Below are 17,394 nucleotides of genomic sequence, written 5' to 3'. Positions count from 1 at the left end.
CAACTCCTACTAGCTATCTGTTTTATACATTGTATGTTTCAATGCCACGCTCTCCTCTTCCCACACTGTGCACAAGTCTGTTCTCTGCATCAGTGTCTTTGTTCCCCTGGAGCTTATTTTATACCTGGTAGTTTATACCTCTTCCCTGGAGAAGGACATGGCACCCCACTCTAGTATTCTTGCCTGGAGAATCCCACGGACAGAGGAGCCTGGTGGACTGCAGTCCATGGGGTCGCAAAGAGTCAGACACGACTGAAGCGACTTAGCATGCACACACCCCTTAGTCCTCTTCCCCCTTCCTACTGGTAACTGCTATTTTGTCCTCTATATCTGTGAGTCTGTGTCTTTTTTATTTACTAGATAAGTACACTTTTAATGATATCATATACTGTTTGTCTTTCTCTGACTTATTTCACTTAGCATAGTGCCTTCCAAGTCCATCAGTGTTGCTGCTGTTGGCGAAATATCTTTTTGAATGGCTGAGTAGTATTCCATTGTCTATATATGGGCACACATAAGTGTGCTTCTTTCTCCATTCATTTGTCGATAAACACCTAGGTTGCTTCCATATCTTAACAATTGTAAGTAATGCTGCTATGAACATTGGGGTGCATATATCCTTGCAAATTAGTGTTCTTGTTTTTTTCAGACATATACACAGGAGTAGAATTGCTGAAAGGCCACAAAGAGCCAAAACAATCTTGAGAAAGAAGAAGAGCTGGATAAATCATGTTTCCCAATTTAGTTCACTTTTCAATTCATTGAATATAATGGTTTTGCTAACCTTTTCACTTTTTCATGTTGTAACAGTTTTCAAAAATTCTAATTCCGAATACATGTAAGTCATCTAAGATATGGTGTAGTGTGTTTGTCATTTGCAGGGTTTTTTTTTCTTTTTTTAACCCAGAAGAGTTTACGACATTTCTAGATCTTAAAAGATGCTAATATGATGATAGTAAGTTGAACAGATATGTAAATGAATAGAGAGCATGATAATAGTTTATGGTAACTAAAATTGAGAAAAAATAGTATTAGCTTCCCAGGTGGTTCAGTGGTAAAGAATCCACCTGCCAATGCAGGAGATGCAGGTTTGATCCCTGGGTTGGGAAGACTCTTTGGAGAAGGAAATGGCAACCCACTTCAGTATTCTTGCCTGGTAAAAATCCTATGGACAGAGGAGCCTATCAGGCTACTGTCCATGGGGTCACGAAAGAATTGGACACAACTTGGTGACTAAACAGCAAGTATTATAATCTGAAAGTTAAGAAGGGGTTCTGATATCAAATCCTTGTTGTACTGTCTAATGACTAAGTGACTTGGCCAAGTGTCCTAAATGATTTGTGCCTCAGTCTCCTATATTGAAGAGATTGAAAAAAATAATAATAATAACACTTCCCTCACAGAGCATTTGTGATGATTAAATGAGAGAATACCTAGAAAGGAACTTAACATAGTACTGACAGTTCAGAAATGCTAATGATAACAAAGAGAAGAAGGTGGAGGAGGAGCATAAGGAGATTTCTGAAGTAGAGATCCAATAAATTCAGGTTAGCGTATATACTTTTAAATTTTCTTACTGCAGTGATTTATTGAGTAAGCATCCTTACTTATGTGTTCCTAGTCATTCGGTCATGTCTGACTCTTTGTGACCCCATGCACTGTAGCCCACCGGGCTCCTCTGTCCATGTGGATTCTCCAGGCAAGAATGCTGGATTGGGTTGCTATGCCCCCCTCCAGTGGATCTTCCCAATCCAGGGATCGAACCCAGATCTCCCACATTGCAGACTGATTCTTTACTGTCTGAACCACCAGGGAAGCCATTTGGTAAAAGGAATTGAATTACATGATCTATAGTACCTTCTACCTTTCTAGGAATAAATAAAGCTCCTTTCAGTGTGTTAACAAAAACATCATTAAAATAACATGAGTCTCCTCCATAGGACATTTATTGTTAATATGATTATCATTCTCACTTTAGTGGGAAATCTTTTATCATATAGATAAGCCAGTAAAGATTATTACACCTGAAAAAAAATGCTAAACTATGTCAATTAGAGATTCAGAAAAACCACAGTGTTGTGTTTCCTTCTGTACTTGGGAATAACTTCCTGGTCCTTGTTCGTGTGTCTGTAGTTTTCAGCCTCTGACCAATTTTAGAATCACTAAATTAAAGAGATTGTGAGCGTTTTCTTATTAGTGCTGCCATGGTAAACATCACATACTTTGCCCAAGTTTTAAAACACTGTTTAGGTTTTGATCTATACTTGTTATATAGATCTCCATGGTGGCACAGATGGTAAAGCATCTGCTTACAATGTGGGAGACCCAGGTTCGATCCCTGGGTCTGGAAGATCCCCTGAAGAAGGAAATAGCAACCCACTCCAGTACTCTTGCCTGGAAAATCCTATGGATGGAGGAGCATGGTAGGCTACAGTCCATGGGGTTGCAAAGAGTTGGACACAACTGAGCGACTTCACTTTAGGTTTTTGAAGAAGTATTTTTGCCCTGAGAGAGATTATGAGGAATTTGGTGTATTTGGCCGAATATTTTATGAAGAGAATACTGTTGGATTGGTTAAAATGTTTATTCTGGTTTTTCCATAAGATGTTACAGAAAAAAAACAAACAACCTTTTTGGCCAAGCCAATAGTAATATGTTCTAGTAATTGGATTAGTAACTATAAGCATATACAGCTGTTCAAATTCGTATAAACAAAAGTATTGAGATAGTCGGCATTTAACACTGTGTAAGTTTACAGTGTGCAATGCAGTAATTTGATATACTTTTGTATTGATGTGATTAATGCATCAAGGTTAGTCGTCACATCCTTCACCTCACATGGCTACAGTTTTTCGAGCAGGGGGCTTGGTAAGAACATTTGAGATCTACTCTCTCGGCAACTTTAAGTATATAGCACAGTATTGTAAAGCACATTCATCCTGCTGGGAAAGAAAAGAAATGGGATGACTGATGAGCCTTTTCCGCATCTCCTCCTACCTCTGCCACCACCAACAGCATCAGCTTTTCATCTGGTCTGTAGTAGAAAAGGACTGAGTATTCACCTTCTTCTCTGCTTCCACCCTTTGGCACCTACTGCCGCTCCACACAGCAGCCAGAGAGACGATATCATGTCACTCCTCTCTTAATAAAAATAAGAATGCATCCCGCTCCCCAGTAAAATTCGTCCTTTTCACAGAGTCCTACCATTGAGACATTACCTGGGAGTATTCTTCCCCCTCCCTCACTCTGCTGCTGCCATATCAGCTTTTTTGTTTTACTAGAAGCACCCCAACTCATTCCTTCCCAGAAACTTTCCCTCTAAATCTTCCATGCAAGGCTCCCCTATCATTTAGGCTCAGCTCAAATGCCATCTCTTAAGAAATACCTTTGGTAACCACAGAGTACTTTTTTAAATGAATACATTTTCACTTTGAAGGTTATTTAAAGAAATCATAACTGAGTTTAGGATGTCCCCTTGAGAAATATGTGCTAGCATCTGAAAAATGACAAATTCTTTGTTGACAATTGCTTAGCATTACTTAGTATTTTCCTACAGAATTTCTCTTCTTTCATGGTGCAACTTGGGCACACACTGTGTTCGTTCCAGCTACCACAACAGAATACCTCACACTGGGTGGCTAATAAGTCACAGAAATTTCTTCCTTACCGTTCTGGAGGCTGGGAAGTCTGACATCAAAGCACCAGCAGATTCAGTGTCTAGGGAGGGCTAGATTTCCTGGTTCACCGCCAACCATCTTCTCACTGTAACTTTACATGGTGCAAGGGTCCAGGGATTGTCTTTAGGGTCTCTAAGAAGGGTCCTGATCCTGTTGTTGAGGGCTCTGCCCTAGACCTAATCACTTCCCAAAGACTCCATCTCCTAAGACCATCATATTAATGTGCTTACTGTCCTCAGTCACTCAGTTCTGTCCAACTCTTTGCAACCCCAAGGATTGTAGCCCACAAAATCCCATGGACAGAGGAGCGCTGCTGCTACGTCATTTGAGTGGGACACAACTGAAATAACTTAGCAGCAGTGCTCCTCTGTCCATGGGATTTTCCAGGCAAGACTACTGGAGTGGGTTGCCATCTCCTTCTCCAGGGGATTTTCCAGACCCAGGGATTGAACCCACGTCTCCTGTGTCTCCTGCTTTGTGGGCTGATTTTTTACATGCTGAACCACTGGGGAATGGGAGTTAGGATTTCAACATATGAATTTTGGACATGGACATTCCATCCACAGCACTGGCTATTCTAATACAGTTGTGACCTGTGCATAGAAAGCAGCCATCTCTTCTCTTAGTGGAGGTAAAGTGCATCTTGTCCAGCAGTCCTGTCCTAGTAGTATCAACTCTTAGACTCCTGCAATGACGTTAGGTAGGATGTTTGTTCTATTACTACATCACAATTCACTGAAGATTAATGGGCAGCTAAAAAATGCATGTGATACGCTGACTTTTTTTACATACACTCATGGAGAAGTGAGTGATTAAGAAAAAAAAGTTCATAAAGTGGAACAGACATTCCCAAGGCCACAGTCACCCTCCTGGTGAGTTAAACTAGTATATCTCTTAGAAGCAAGCAGACTATCTTTTAGAATTGAATAGGTTTAGTTCTGTGCTACACAGCATACCACAGGGATTATGTATGCATGCCAAATCTTTTCAGTTGTGTCTGACTCCTGCCACGTCATAGACTCTCGCTCGCCAGACTCTTCTGTCCGTGGGACTCTCCAGGCAAGAATGTGTGCTAACTGCACAGTCATGTCTGACTTTGCCACCTCATGGACTGGAGCCCACCAGGCTCCTGAGTCCATGGAATTCCCCAGGCAAGAGTACTGGAGTGTGTTGCCGTTTCCTTCTCCAGGAGATCTTCCTGACTGAGGGATCAAACCTAAGTCTCCTGCATTTCAGGCAGATTCTTTACCATCTAAGCTACAGGGAAGTCCCAAGAATTGGGACTTACCCAGTATTCCCAGGCAAGAATACTGAAGTGGATTGCCATGCCCTCCTGGATCTTCCTGACTCAGGGATCTAATCCACATCGCTTATGTCTCGTGGACTGGCAGGCGGATTCTTTACCACTAGCGCCACCTGGGAAGCCCACGAGGATTATAACTGGTTAATTGCCATATTTACATGTGTCAAGATCTTTAGGGCACTCCACAGTTCGTTTGAATCTCCAACAAGCGGCCAAATGCTTCGTGAGCTAAACCTTTTAGAAAATAAAACCATACCACGTGCCAGGAAGATTTTATAGAGATACATTTATGGTTTTGACAGCCATATGGAGAAGGTGACTATATCTCTTGGTTAGTTTTCATTGTGTGATATCCGGTATGAGGAACAAAGCCCGTTGTTCTCTGTATTTTATTGATTCTATGTGATACTCTTTCCATAAAAGTTTTTCATCCATATTTTCCAGATGCCTGCTATAAGCCCTCTGACAAACTCTGTTTCTGCTTGACTATTTCAGCACTTTTATGTAACGGAAAATTTCATAAACACTTGCAAGAAATCTTTGTGCCCTTGGTTGTCCGCTACGTGGATCTCATGGAGTCCTCCATCGCTCAGTCAATTCACAGAGGTTTTGAGCAAGAGACATGGCAGCCTGTCAAGTAGGTATCTTGCAACAGTGTCCACAGAGCCCCTGTCTCTTCTATCCTGCCCTTATGACTTTACACATGGCCATCTGTAGTTATTGCTTATGGTGGTCCCTTCCCACGTTGTTTGTTTCTTTACAGGAATATCGCCAACAGTCTTCCCAATGTAGCTCTTCCAAAAGTTCCAAGTCTGCCTCTTAATCTTCCACAGATTCCTAGCTTTTCTACTCCTTCGTGGATGGCTTCTTTATATGAGTCCACGTGTGTATCCCTCACTTCTTTCCTGGTGGTGTGTTAGCTGGTGCATGGCCTGGGCTGTGTTCTGTGCAAACGTGTTTAGATTGCATGGCATTTACCATCATTGGTGGAGGAATACTATGTTTTGGTTTTATTTGTTTGAGTTTTTGAAGCTATTAAGCTAAGCTTAGCATATCAATGATACATAATATAGATTTTTTTTTAAAGTACTCCCAGCTTTGATGTTCATATGTGATCTGTGGGGCAGGGTCATTTTGTGCCCTAGGTTGTGACTCTAGTCTAAGTGATATAACCGGAGTTTTCTGTACTCAGGCAAGCAGTGTGGTTAGTGCTGTGTATGTCCAGGATCCTTTGTTGACTCCAGTTGTGTGATTTATCTTGTCTATGTAGAAAAACCTTTGTAAGAATAGTTTTAAGAACACAATCTTTTCCTGCTTTTATCTTAGTCTCACCTTTAAAGAAACAATAATGCTGGTTGCAGAGAAGGGTTTGTCCTTTGTTTCTCAGTACCAGCAAGTCTTCTTTTGTCCTTTCATGTACCATTTGTTGCATCTTGTTATTTTTAAATAATCTTTATATTATTACAAACCATATTTATTAACTCCAGATTGTCACAAGCCTCCCTATTGCAGATTTGGTAAATGAGAGTCATTAAAGTGAAAAAGACATGGGCTTTGAAATCGATCAGCCCTACTTTTAGATCCTTATTCATCATTAGCTTAGCTTATTCATCATTAAGTCTTCCTTAACCTCAGTTTCCTCAGCTCTAAAATGGTTATGACATCTAATTTAAAGATGTTTTGGGGAGGATTTTTTAAAAACTGTGAAAAGAGCCTGGCACAGCCTAGGGTCTCCATAAATGATAACTACTATATAACTACAATCCAGATTATGATTGTTATTACCATAATTATTATTACATTATCACCAATCATCATTACCCATAATGAATCGTTTCCAAAAGTTGGAGCCTCACAGAAATGAAATGAGCTCAGTAATAGCCCACGCTTTGCACAAGATCTCACATGAAGTCAGCTAGAAAAAATAATAATTCAAAGAAGAAACTTAGCTACCATTAATTGAGATAGAGGGCCAAATCCTTTATCTTGGTTAAGCCTTGTGACAACCCTGTGAGGTAAATATCACTTTCCCCTGTTTCCAGTTAAGGAAACTAAGTCATTAAAGAGTTAAAAGGCAGACCTTGTCAGTGTCACAGAGCCGGCAAATGACAAGCTTTGAACCCACATTTGTATAAATCGTCTTAATAGACGCTCGTCCAATTCTCTCCCTGTCTGTAAAATTCTGGCTCTTTCAGCTCTAGGAGTGAATGCCAGTAAGGTAAGTTTACTGCTGGCATTTTCAGGAAATTATCTCACTCCATTTTTCACATTTGGATTCTTTAACCTGTGATTAATACTTTTAGGGATAGGTCACTAATCAGAAGTAATTTCAAAATGAAAAAGTTATGAATAAATTGCAGGTTATACATGCCAGCTTGAGAGAACACCTATTTACATTTTTCATCTATTTAATTGTATCAAACACTTGTTACCTTAATTACATTCCCAATTAAGCATATGTATCGTTTAGAATCATTCCGTAACAGGATCACAGAACAGAAAACATATATCCATATTCCCTATAAAGGTTTATTTGTCACATATTATGAGAAAGTCCATTTGTATTAGAATTCTACCTTTACTATTTGGGGTTTTGTCTTAATGGTGGGTTTTGTTGCTGTTGTTTTGTTGAAAAATTAGAAGAAATAAATTTGCTTCTTTGCCAATTACATTCAGTTACTCTTAAAACATAGTTCTTCTAATCTACCAAACTGCACACTGTAAGTGTACCAGAGGATTTTGCTTCTTGATTTTTTTCACCTATTTTTATTATATAAGCGGCAAAATGAAGAACTAAATATAGTGTTTTCTCAAAAATTTTTTGCAGCAGTGTCAGTATGGTTCTCTGGTTCTTTTGTTTAATGATACTTTGGGGGCACTGAATATTACGGTTTGGAGACAGTAAGTGAAGAAAGTGCTGTGGGTAATGTTCACTGCTTTGCTGTGATTGCTCCCTTAAGAATTCAACTCTGAGGACATCTTGGCTAGTTGAGATCATGAGGAATTACGGGCAGAATGGGAGGAGGAGAGCAGAGTAGATTGGTGATGGAGCTGAGATGCTGAGGCGGTGGGGGAGCAAGAGCATAGAAAGAAGCCTTTAATTAGCCAGAGCAGGAGGTGATTGTTTTTAAGCTGACTAATTAAGATATGTTTAGCTAAACAATGTGGTTATTTAAAAGAATTTTTCTTTATAAAAATTTTCCACCATGCCCTTGTGATAAATTAGTTTATCTTAGAATTTTTCTTTTACAAACCTGAAACAGAAATTTCAGATTAGTGTATGTTACATGTTGGAAAGCTAAGCAGAAATGAATCATACAGCAGTTTTTGTTTCTTTTTCTTTTGCTCTCTTTTAGAATTAAGTTGCAGTATACATAGGACTGTTATTTTCACATCATCTCTTTTCCTCTTAGGCTGTACACTAGGTTAATGGAAAGTATATAATACTATCATTGGCCCAAATATTATATACTCTGACACAAATTACCTCCTTGCACGGTGTGAAAACATGGTCCCTAGAGTAACCTTACCATAGTAGTGAAGGCATAGCAGACCTTGGCTTCTTGGTTATATAGATGGAAGGACCTGAAATAGATGATGTTGCTCCAGCTTGAGAGCACCTTTCTCTGTTAGACCATACCTGTACTAAGTAAGGTTTAATCATGAGCGAGAAAAGGCCCAAAGCATTTCAAAATAGAGGCAAGATTTGCTTCCCTACCCAATCTATTACTTCATTCCTGGTACCTGTTTCACCTTTACCTGTAACTGAGAAATTGAAAGCCCCGAAGGCAACATACGTGAAGACAAACAGAAGGCATCATGGTGACGGGAGCATATACGCATGAGTTGGGTGAAGCTTATAGTTGCCATCATATGGATTTTCTTGCATAAAACATACTTCTTTGAATTTCTAGGAGGAAACATGTATTTTATGTTTATCCTAGAGGTTGGTAAAGAACATTTGTCTGTTCCTATGTATATAATTTTATTTTTTTCTTTAGTAAAGATCATTACCCATTATTTGACCCCTTTTTATGACACTTTACTGCTATATTTCTATTTTGTTCTCCTTGCCTTGCCTCATTCATTAAGAAGAAGTGAAAAGGGAAAATTAGGAGGTTTAGCAAAGAAAGTATTGATCCTTAGAGGTTTTATGTGGCATTTTTTCACTGACAACAATTGATAACAGAAAAAAAAAAAGAAAACAATGAATGGGTGATCCATGTAGCTAATAGTGGAAGTTCACAATGTTCGTTCTTCCTTTTTCTTCTAGCAATGGCTCAGCAACATCAGAAGACCTTTTTTGGAAACTTGATGCACTGCAAATGTTTGTCTTTGATCTTCACTGGCCAGAACAAGAATTTGCCCATCACTTAGAGCAAAGACTTAAACTAATGGCCAGTGACATGATAGAAGCCTGTGTCAAAAGGTAGACGTGTATTTTCAAGTTGCTTCTTACTCTGCCAAGCACCCGAAATACCACATTTCACCAAGTACATTTTACATAACTGTCACAAGAAAGGTTTCAATATGTATAGCTTTCCAAAATTTAAAGGCCATTACGTACTTCAACCTAAACTCTGAGGATGAATGTACTTGATACAATTGGCCCACTCCTTTTTTTCAGGTCTCCTGACCATTGCCATTCGGGCTTCCCAGGTGGCACTGGTGGTAAAGAACCCGCCTGCTGATGCAGGAGACATCAGAGAAGCGGGTTCAGTCCCTGGGTTGGGAAGATCCCCTGGAGGAGGGCATGCAACTCACTCCAGTATTCTTGCCTGGAGAATCCCATGAACAGAGGAACCTGGTGGGCTCCAGTCCATGAAGTCACAAGGAGCTGGACACAACTTAGCGACCAAACAATAAACCATTGCTCTCAGCCATAGTACCCATACCCATATTAACCCTTTCTGTTGTGCTTATTGTTATCTCTGGGGATGCTGTACTTTAAATCCCCAAGGCAGTGCTTCCTGAGACATGGAAGAGATCTGTTAAGTACTTTATGCATTATGTACTGTGTTCATGTGCTGTGAAACGACGTGGCAAACTTCAGTGATGATCATTGCCATCAATTGTTCTGTTTTCTGGTATTCTCTTATCCATATCAGATGAGTTCCAAGTGTCCATTTACATTCTTCAGAACTTAACCAGAAATAAGTTATGAGGCTTTCAATTCTTCCACATGCACTTTTATTGTATTTAATACTTTTTACAAAATCAGCATTTCATCCTAATTAGCATTATTTTCCCCATTGCCTTTGTTCATGAGATATACAAGAGCAATGCAGGCAGCGTATTGGAATAACAAATTCTGGTTGGAGCAACTGGATAATACTGAAATCTTCAAAGCAAGAAAAATTCTCTCTTTAAAATAATGTTTAATGGCTTTGTAAAGCAAAGCCATGAATTAGATTATTTAATGTTTAAAAAATATCAGGTTTGGCATCTGTGATGCTAATGTATCAAATCTATGGATATTCTTTGGACATTTTAGCAAAACCATTTCCGAATCATCTATTATGCAGTTTCTTTTTTTTTAAAAAAAAAAAAAAACACCTAAATGCAACTTCAAGTGTTTGAAGAGAAACTAAGTGACATAAAAGAATTATATATTCTGTGTTGCACATTAATTATGTGTTTTAGTTTTTCCCAAACTTGTCCTTTTTTTAATTTGGTAAACCCTCACACAAAGGATTTGTTCTGCTTTAGTATACTACTTGGATACTCATGCAGACATCTAGTGTGTACTTTGAATGGAAAAACTTCACGGTTTCACTTAACTGTCTGAGTGAGTATCCAAGTAGCATCACAGTCTGATCTTTCATGCAAGACACCTAAAAAGAAGAGCATCCTACCTCCCAGCTCCCAGGCAAGGCCACACTCCGTATTTGCATGTTTTAAATTAGCATCTTGTAGTGTTGATTTCACTTTTACAAATCAGGGGGAACATGTCAGATTTCTTACTCTGAATTCATGTTTTAATGAATAGAACAAGAACCGCATTCGAACTCAAGCTGCAAAAGGCAAGCAAAACCACTGACCTGCGCATTCCAGCTTCTATGTGTACGATGTTTAATGTGCTAGTTGATGCCAAAAAGCAAAGCACCAAGCTCTGTGCCCTGGATGGAGGACAGGAGGTAAGTGGATTGAATGTCACATGTGGTAATGTAGGGTGCCTTCGCAGAGAAGGACATGCTGTTTCCAGAAGTTTCTTACTTGACTAGATGAAAAAGACCTAGTTCCCCATATAAGTGTTTAAACTTTTCTGTATTATAATAATGGAATGCCCCTTTATTCTTTGCTCTTATCTGTTTCTTCTTTTTAATACAAAGACTGCCCCAAATTTTACAAGTGGCCATTGAATTTCAGATATACCTTTTAATGGCTTAGGTGTTGTGTATTTACATAAACCTTGCTTTTCACAAACAAATGAGAAAGCTAGAAAGCTACTTGCTTTGTTTATACAAATATAGAGTATCCAGAGTTTGCATCCAAAAAACAGGCCCAGAAAATAGCCCATGAAATATTTTATTTACACAAAAGTTTCCTTTTAAAAAAAAAAAAAGATCAAGTAGAAATATACTGGAAAATTGGTCTTTTCTTTTTTCAATGAATATCCCATTGTTTCAATTTGATTTCTATTTTGTTTGGTTCTGTATTCAGAAATAGAGTTTATTTTACCCCATGATTTTATCTTTGTTGAGAGTGGTGATTGGGTGAAATGGATCTCTTTTTCTTAGATTATCTCTTTAAGTTAATATTTTGTTGCATCTTTGCCCATTGTAATTACTTTTTCATCATTTCTTTATTTTTCCCTTATGTTCTCCTTCATCGTGTTTTATTTTCCCTCATGGCATGATCCAGTTTGATAGTCAGTGGGTAAGTTTCATTTAAAACACACACACATTTTCATTTGAATTATTATTCTTATAAATGTACCTTTTTATGTTCATCTTTTCAAAATAAAATAATTCCATTTTCAGGTTTTTGGTTGTTGTGTATGTGTATAATACTACATAGCAATACCAAAGATGCATTAAAACAGATATAAATACTTTCACTTTAAGTAATGTCATAGGGAATGTTTCTTCCCTGTTGAGCTGCAGAATCAACAGACTGCTTTACAATTTTTTAAGATAAAATTATTTAAAACCAAGTGAATTCACCCTTTTTAAATTCTAAATAAATTCAGAAGCAGAGTGATTATTAACATTTTTAAGATGCATATATATGTAGTGTACACTTTCACTAACAGTATTAAAAGAATTTAGAGTTAGGGGCTATAGATGATATATAGCATATATACAGGGTAGCCTGTAAATTTGAGGACCAGGAGGCCACTCTTAAGGTCACTCCATACAGAAGAACCCAGTTGTAAATTTCATTGAGGGATATGCCCACTGTGATAACAGCCTTTCCTCCTACTGATGGTCTGGGATAGCACTATCATCAGATTCAGGGAAGGGCAGGCCTGTGTCAGGAGCCTTTCCCCTTCCATACACAGGTTTTCTTAAGGCACCACCCAGAACCTTGGAGGAACATCGTTTGAAAACCCTTTGTACCTTACAGAATTGACTAGATTAAATAAATGTTTTCTTAATAAGTCAAATGCTTGTGCTCTATGGATGTGTTAAATCTTACAAGTCTTAGAGTTGACGCATGGGAGTCAAACTCAGAACCAACTCTTCACTGGGCTAACAACTCTAATCCAAGCAGAAGGACATAGGTAACCACTAAGAGGATGAGGTTTCCCAGGTGACAAGTGGGAAAAAAATCCGCCTGCCAGTGCAGGAGATGCAAGAGGCATGTGTTCAGTCTCTGGGTCCGGATGATCCCCTGAAGGAGGAAATGGCAACCTGCTCCAGTATTCTTTCCTGAGAAATTCCATGGACAGAGGAGACTGGGTACAGTTCGTGAGTCGGACGCAGCTGAGCACACTCACACAATACTACACAAAGAGGATAAGAAGGTCCACTGTTTTGAATGTCGTGCTTATTTAACCAAGAGACAGACATAAGCTATTTGGCCATAATTTGTTCACGTATCCACGTATTTCATTCTTTGGGCAATTCAGGGGGAAAAAGTGTATTTCTAATACCACAGCATACAACCTTACAGACACAGTAAGGAGCTGATACGTGTTATCGCGTGTTCAGTTTTATCATTCTCTGATCTCTTGAAACGTGATTTATTATCTCTAATTATCCGAATGAGTAGGCAGCTGGTTTGGCTATCAATGGCTCATAATCACCTTCTTGGTTTTCTATGGTCAGATGTAAACCTTTTATTGTCTGCTTGAGAACATTGTCTCTTTATACACACATCCATTTCTCATCAGGTTTATGGAATCATCTTGCCTCTTCCATTAATACTGAATCTATCCATTTGTTCTTATTTTCACATACGCTGCCGTGCCTGACACACAATAGATACATAGTAAATGTTTGTTGAATGAGAAGACTGATTTTTGTCACTGCATTAAAAATCTTCAGTTCAGTTATCCCCATTTAAGAAAAATCCTCCCCTGTAAGAAACAACTCACTCCAGTACTGTGAAAGAAAAGCAGGCGCCCACACAAATGACAAAACATTGTTGCATTGTCAAATGATTCTTTACATCAATAGGTGGATGATTTTGAAGAGTAATCTGCTGTTGTTCATTATGTCTGCACCTGTACCTTCTCACCAGAGACAATTAGTTCCCCACAACTTTCACACAATTAATATACTTCAAAATGTGCAGGTGTAAAACCCATTAGCAACCCTGAAAAGTGGTAAACAAGAGTTTCCGTGCACAAGAAGTATTTTATACTTTGCTTTTAATCTCCAGGAAATATATACATGTAATTGCACAGGCTTTTCCTCTCTCAGGTGTGTTTAAGACAAGTTTGGGGATGATTGCAAAGTGATGAATACATTACATGCATAGGTGAGCCCATGCATAGGACCCCATTGTATAGCAAGCAACAAATTAAAGTTGTTGAAAAAACTGGATTATTACACAATTTGGAAACTCATAAAGATATATAGTATACTATGTAGGTAAACCTAGCAGATTTTATTTTTTTCTAGATTTAAGGGAATTGCCTCTGCACAATCTCTAGTGAATTTATCATATCATTATTGCTGGGACAAAAGCTTACCAACTCCTTACCCACAGTGAAGCCCCTTCTGGACTCCTGAATTATCATTCTGCTTTCTTACGTGGCTTACGATGATGCAGACACTCTCAGCCACAGCCCGGAACAGCATTTAATAGAGTAATTAGTGATCGAATGATCTGCTCTTGTGACAGCTGTGTGTAATGAGTCAGCAATCTCATGCCAGGCCCTCAGGGACAGATGTGGAGATCCGAAAACCACCAGTGCTTAGAAATCCTCATTATCCATCCCTGCAAAAGAGCAGATGACTGCATGGGCCTTCAGCAGTCATATGCTCTCAGACCCACTGTATCTCATGGTTCATCCATTGAAAGTGAAAACACATTAATAGAACAACTCAGGGACCCCTACATACATGGGATTTGTTTTCAATTGCAGTAAAATACTTCCATTTCCAGATCTAACAATCTAATACCTTTAAAATCGTCCCAGTAGAAGGACCAAAATTTTTAAGAATGCTGGATTGCACTGGCATTTGGCTAGTCTTCATTTCTTACATGTCTGCATGAGAACAGTCAGGTGAGATGAGGATATTTACCCATGTGCCTGATATTTACCTGTGCCTGACCTGAATTCCCTGGGCTCCATGAAGTAAAAATTCCTCAGTCAGTCAGTCCAGTTGCTCAGTCATGTCCGACTCTTTGGAATCCCATGGACTGCAACACACTAGGCTTCCCTGTCTATCACCAACTCCCAGAGCTTACTCAAACTCATGCCCATTTAGTTGGTGATGCCATCCAACCATCTCATCCTCTGCCATCCCCTTCTCTGCCCACCTTCAATCTTTCCCAACATCAGGGTCTTTTCCAATGAGTCAGTTCTTCACATCAGATGGCCAAAGTATTGGAGCTTCAGCATCAGTCCTTCCAATGAATATTCAGAACTGATTTAATTTAGGATTGACTGGTTTGCTCTTGCAGTCCAAAGGACTCTCAAGAGTCTTCTCCAACACCACAGTTCAAAAACATCAGTTCTTCGACACTCAGCTTTCTTTATAGTCCAACTCTCACATCCATCCATGACTACTAGAAAAACCATAGCTTTGACTAGATGGACCTTTGTCGGCAAAGTATTGTCTCTGCTTCTTAATATGCTGTTTATGTTGGTCATAGTTTTTCTTCCAAGGAGCAAGCTTCTTTTAATTTCATGGCTGCAGTCACCATCAAAGTTCATCTTAATCCAAGTGCAGAGTCACCTAATGGAGAAGCAGGGCACCGACAGTTTACTTTTGAGGTCAGTTTGGAAAGAATTCATCTAAGAATGATCTGGAAAGTACCAGTTTGTAGAATCATTGATCCAACTTGAAATATTCTGATAGAAATTTTATAAGCTTTGATTGTTGCAGACAAAAATTTGGCAGGTTTTGAACAAAAATTTGGTCTGCTAATCTAAATGAAAACTTATCAACTTTAGCTTAGGAAATGTCCATGTTTCCAGATAAATTCTGTTCATACCTGTTTTGATCTCTTTGTGTGTTTATATTGTCTTTGGAAACTATCTGGATCCCCTAATGAATAACTTTTTTCTAGCTAACTTTCTGTTGCCTATATGTGGCATTTCTGGGTTATTCTGTTTGCAGAGTATGTATGTAAAATATGAATCCTGAAGCCACCTCCACATTTCCACTCAGAGTACTCCTAGACCACATCTGCTACCTGTACAGCTGGAGCAGACTCTGGAAGTTCCCAGCTGCTTTCAGATTTAGTATTAGTGAAGTCAGAGCTGGTCAGATAAACTGACAGCAGCAAACTACTGCTCAGTCACTTGGTAGTGGCCAGCTCTCTGCAGCCCCATTGACTGTAGCCCGCCAGGCTCTTCTGTCCATGGAATTTTCCAGACAAGAATATTGGAGTGAGTTCCCATTTCCTACTCCAGGGGATTTTCCCAACCCAGGGATTGAACCCACTTCTCTTGTGTCTCCTGCATCAACAGGAAGGTTCTTTACCATTAGCACCACCAAAATCTCACATTAAAAAAAAAAAAACAACCTAGCAACGATTATACTATTTAGGTTTGCCCCCTGGGTAACACATTTAAAATGTATACTTTTTTTCCCTCTTTTAAAATTATATACTTTTAAAATCAGAGTATAATTGATTATAATTGATTACAAAAACTTACAATATTATGTTAGTTTTTGCTGTACAGCAGTGCATATCCGCTATAAGTATACACATGTACCCTTCCTCTTGAGCCTCCCTCCTACCCCACTTCTTCCTTTTTAACTTGCTCTCTTTCCCTCCCTCTGCTTTTGGCTAGATTAAACATGAAAGAAAACAGCAGTCTAAAGGTGTGCATTATAGGAGAATTGGATGGCTCCTAGAGCCTGCTTTTCCCTGCCTTTCAATAAAAAGGAAATAAATGAGCTCTGTAGTGGCTCATCTCTTGATTTTAAGAAATTGCCAAAAGTCAGTGCAACCCAAAAGTCAAATGTGTAGAAGCTCTGCTGTTCTATATCCAATAGCTTTCTGATGCCATTTCATTAGTTAAAAATGAAAGTTATGGCAAAGAGAGATAAACACTGAGGATAAGGCATGCGCAAGAAGGTGAAACTTTGCAGCTTCAGGGGACTCTGAATGTTTTGTAGCACTTTCCATGTAGAGGAAGGAGAGTAGCTTGAAACCCGTCTCCTGTTTCCCTTTCCTTTTCTACCCCAAAGAGAAGCCTCAGTCTGCTATTTTTATTTCCTCCTGCTACACAGGCGCAAATCTGGAGAGAGAAGGATATGAAAGAGAGTGCCTGGAAGGGGGAGCCAGCAGAGCTCATTTGCATAAGCTCCTCCACTGCCTGGTCAGCGGAACAGTTTCAGTTAGGAGGAGGGGGTTCATGGGGACGGGGAAGTGATGTTTTTGTACCTGCGCCTCTGGGGTCTTCTTGGTCATCTCAACTACCAGCCAGGTTTTTAGGCCAGGTGTTTCAAGCTCTTCCTCTTCTACCTTGCTTTTCTTTGTTTTGTTGTTTTGTTTTTCCTTTCCTTCTCTTCAAGCTGTTCTGAAAGCGAAAAAAAAAACAAAAAACAAAAAAATACAGCAGTAGGAATCCACCCTCTAGGCTTCCATTCTGTTTGTCCTTCGGGGAGTATAAATTTGGGGATCAGTAAGGCTTTAGGTGAGACAGACACTTAGTATGTTCTTTCCCTGAGTGAAAAATACTTGCCTAGAAAGTTCCCTGTTCATATATGTGTGCTTAATTTAAGATCTCTTCTCAACACACACAGATACACGCAGGCATACACACACACTCAAGCAGGAAAA

General features: G+C 39.1%; 1 protein-coding gene across 6 annotated transcripts in view; it reads left to right on the top strand.

The window, feature by feature from the left end:
• CADPS2 (calcium dependent secretion activator 2) overlaps window positions 1-17,394 on the top strand; it is a 567,905-nt gene that overhangs the window by 489,005 nt on the left and 61,506 nt on the right. For 5 of the 6 annotated variants that reach the window (XM_069588281.1, XM_069588283.1, XM_069588279.1 and 2 more), the window contains exons 19-22: window positions 5,476-5,617; window positions 9,254-9,409; window positions 10,970-11,117; window positions 11,845-11,859. In XM_069588281.1, coding sequence (XP_069444382.1) covers window positions 5,476-5,617; window positions 9,254-9,409; window positions 10,970-11,117; window positions 11,845-11,859 — 461 coding nt within the window. The remainder of the gene's footprint in view (window positions 1-5,475; window positions 5,618-9,253; window positions 9,410-10,969; window positions 11,118-11,844; window positions 11,860-17,394) is intronic. The other variant, XM_069588282.1, reaches the window with a different exon arrangement.

Source organism: Ovis canadensis, chromosome 4 (genome assembly GCF_042477335.2).
Source record: "Ovis canadensis isolate MfBH-ARS-UI-01 breed Bighorn chromosome 4, ARS-UI_OviCan_v2, whole genome shotgun sequence".
Taxonomy (NCBI): Eukaryota; Metazoa; Chordata; class Mammalia; order Artiodactyla; family Bovidae; genus Ovis; species Ovis canadensis.
Note: the sequence above shows the minus strand (reverse complement) of the source record. Positions and strands in the feature narration are given on the sequence as shown.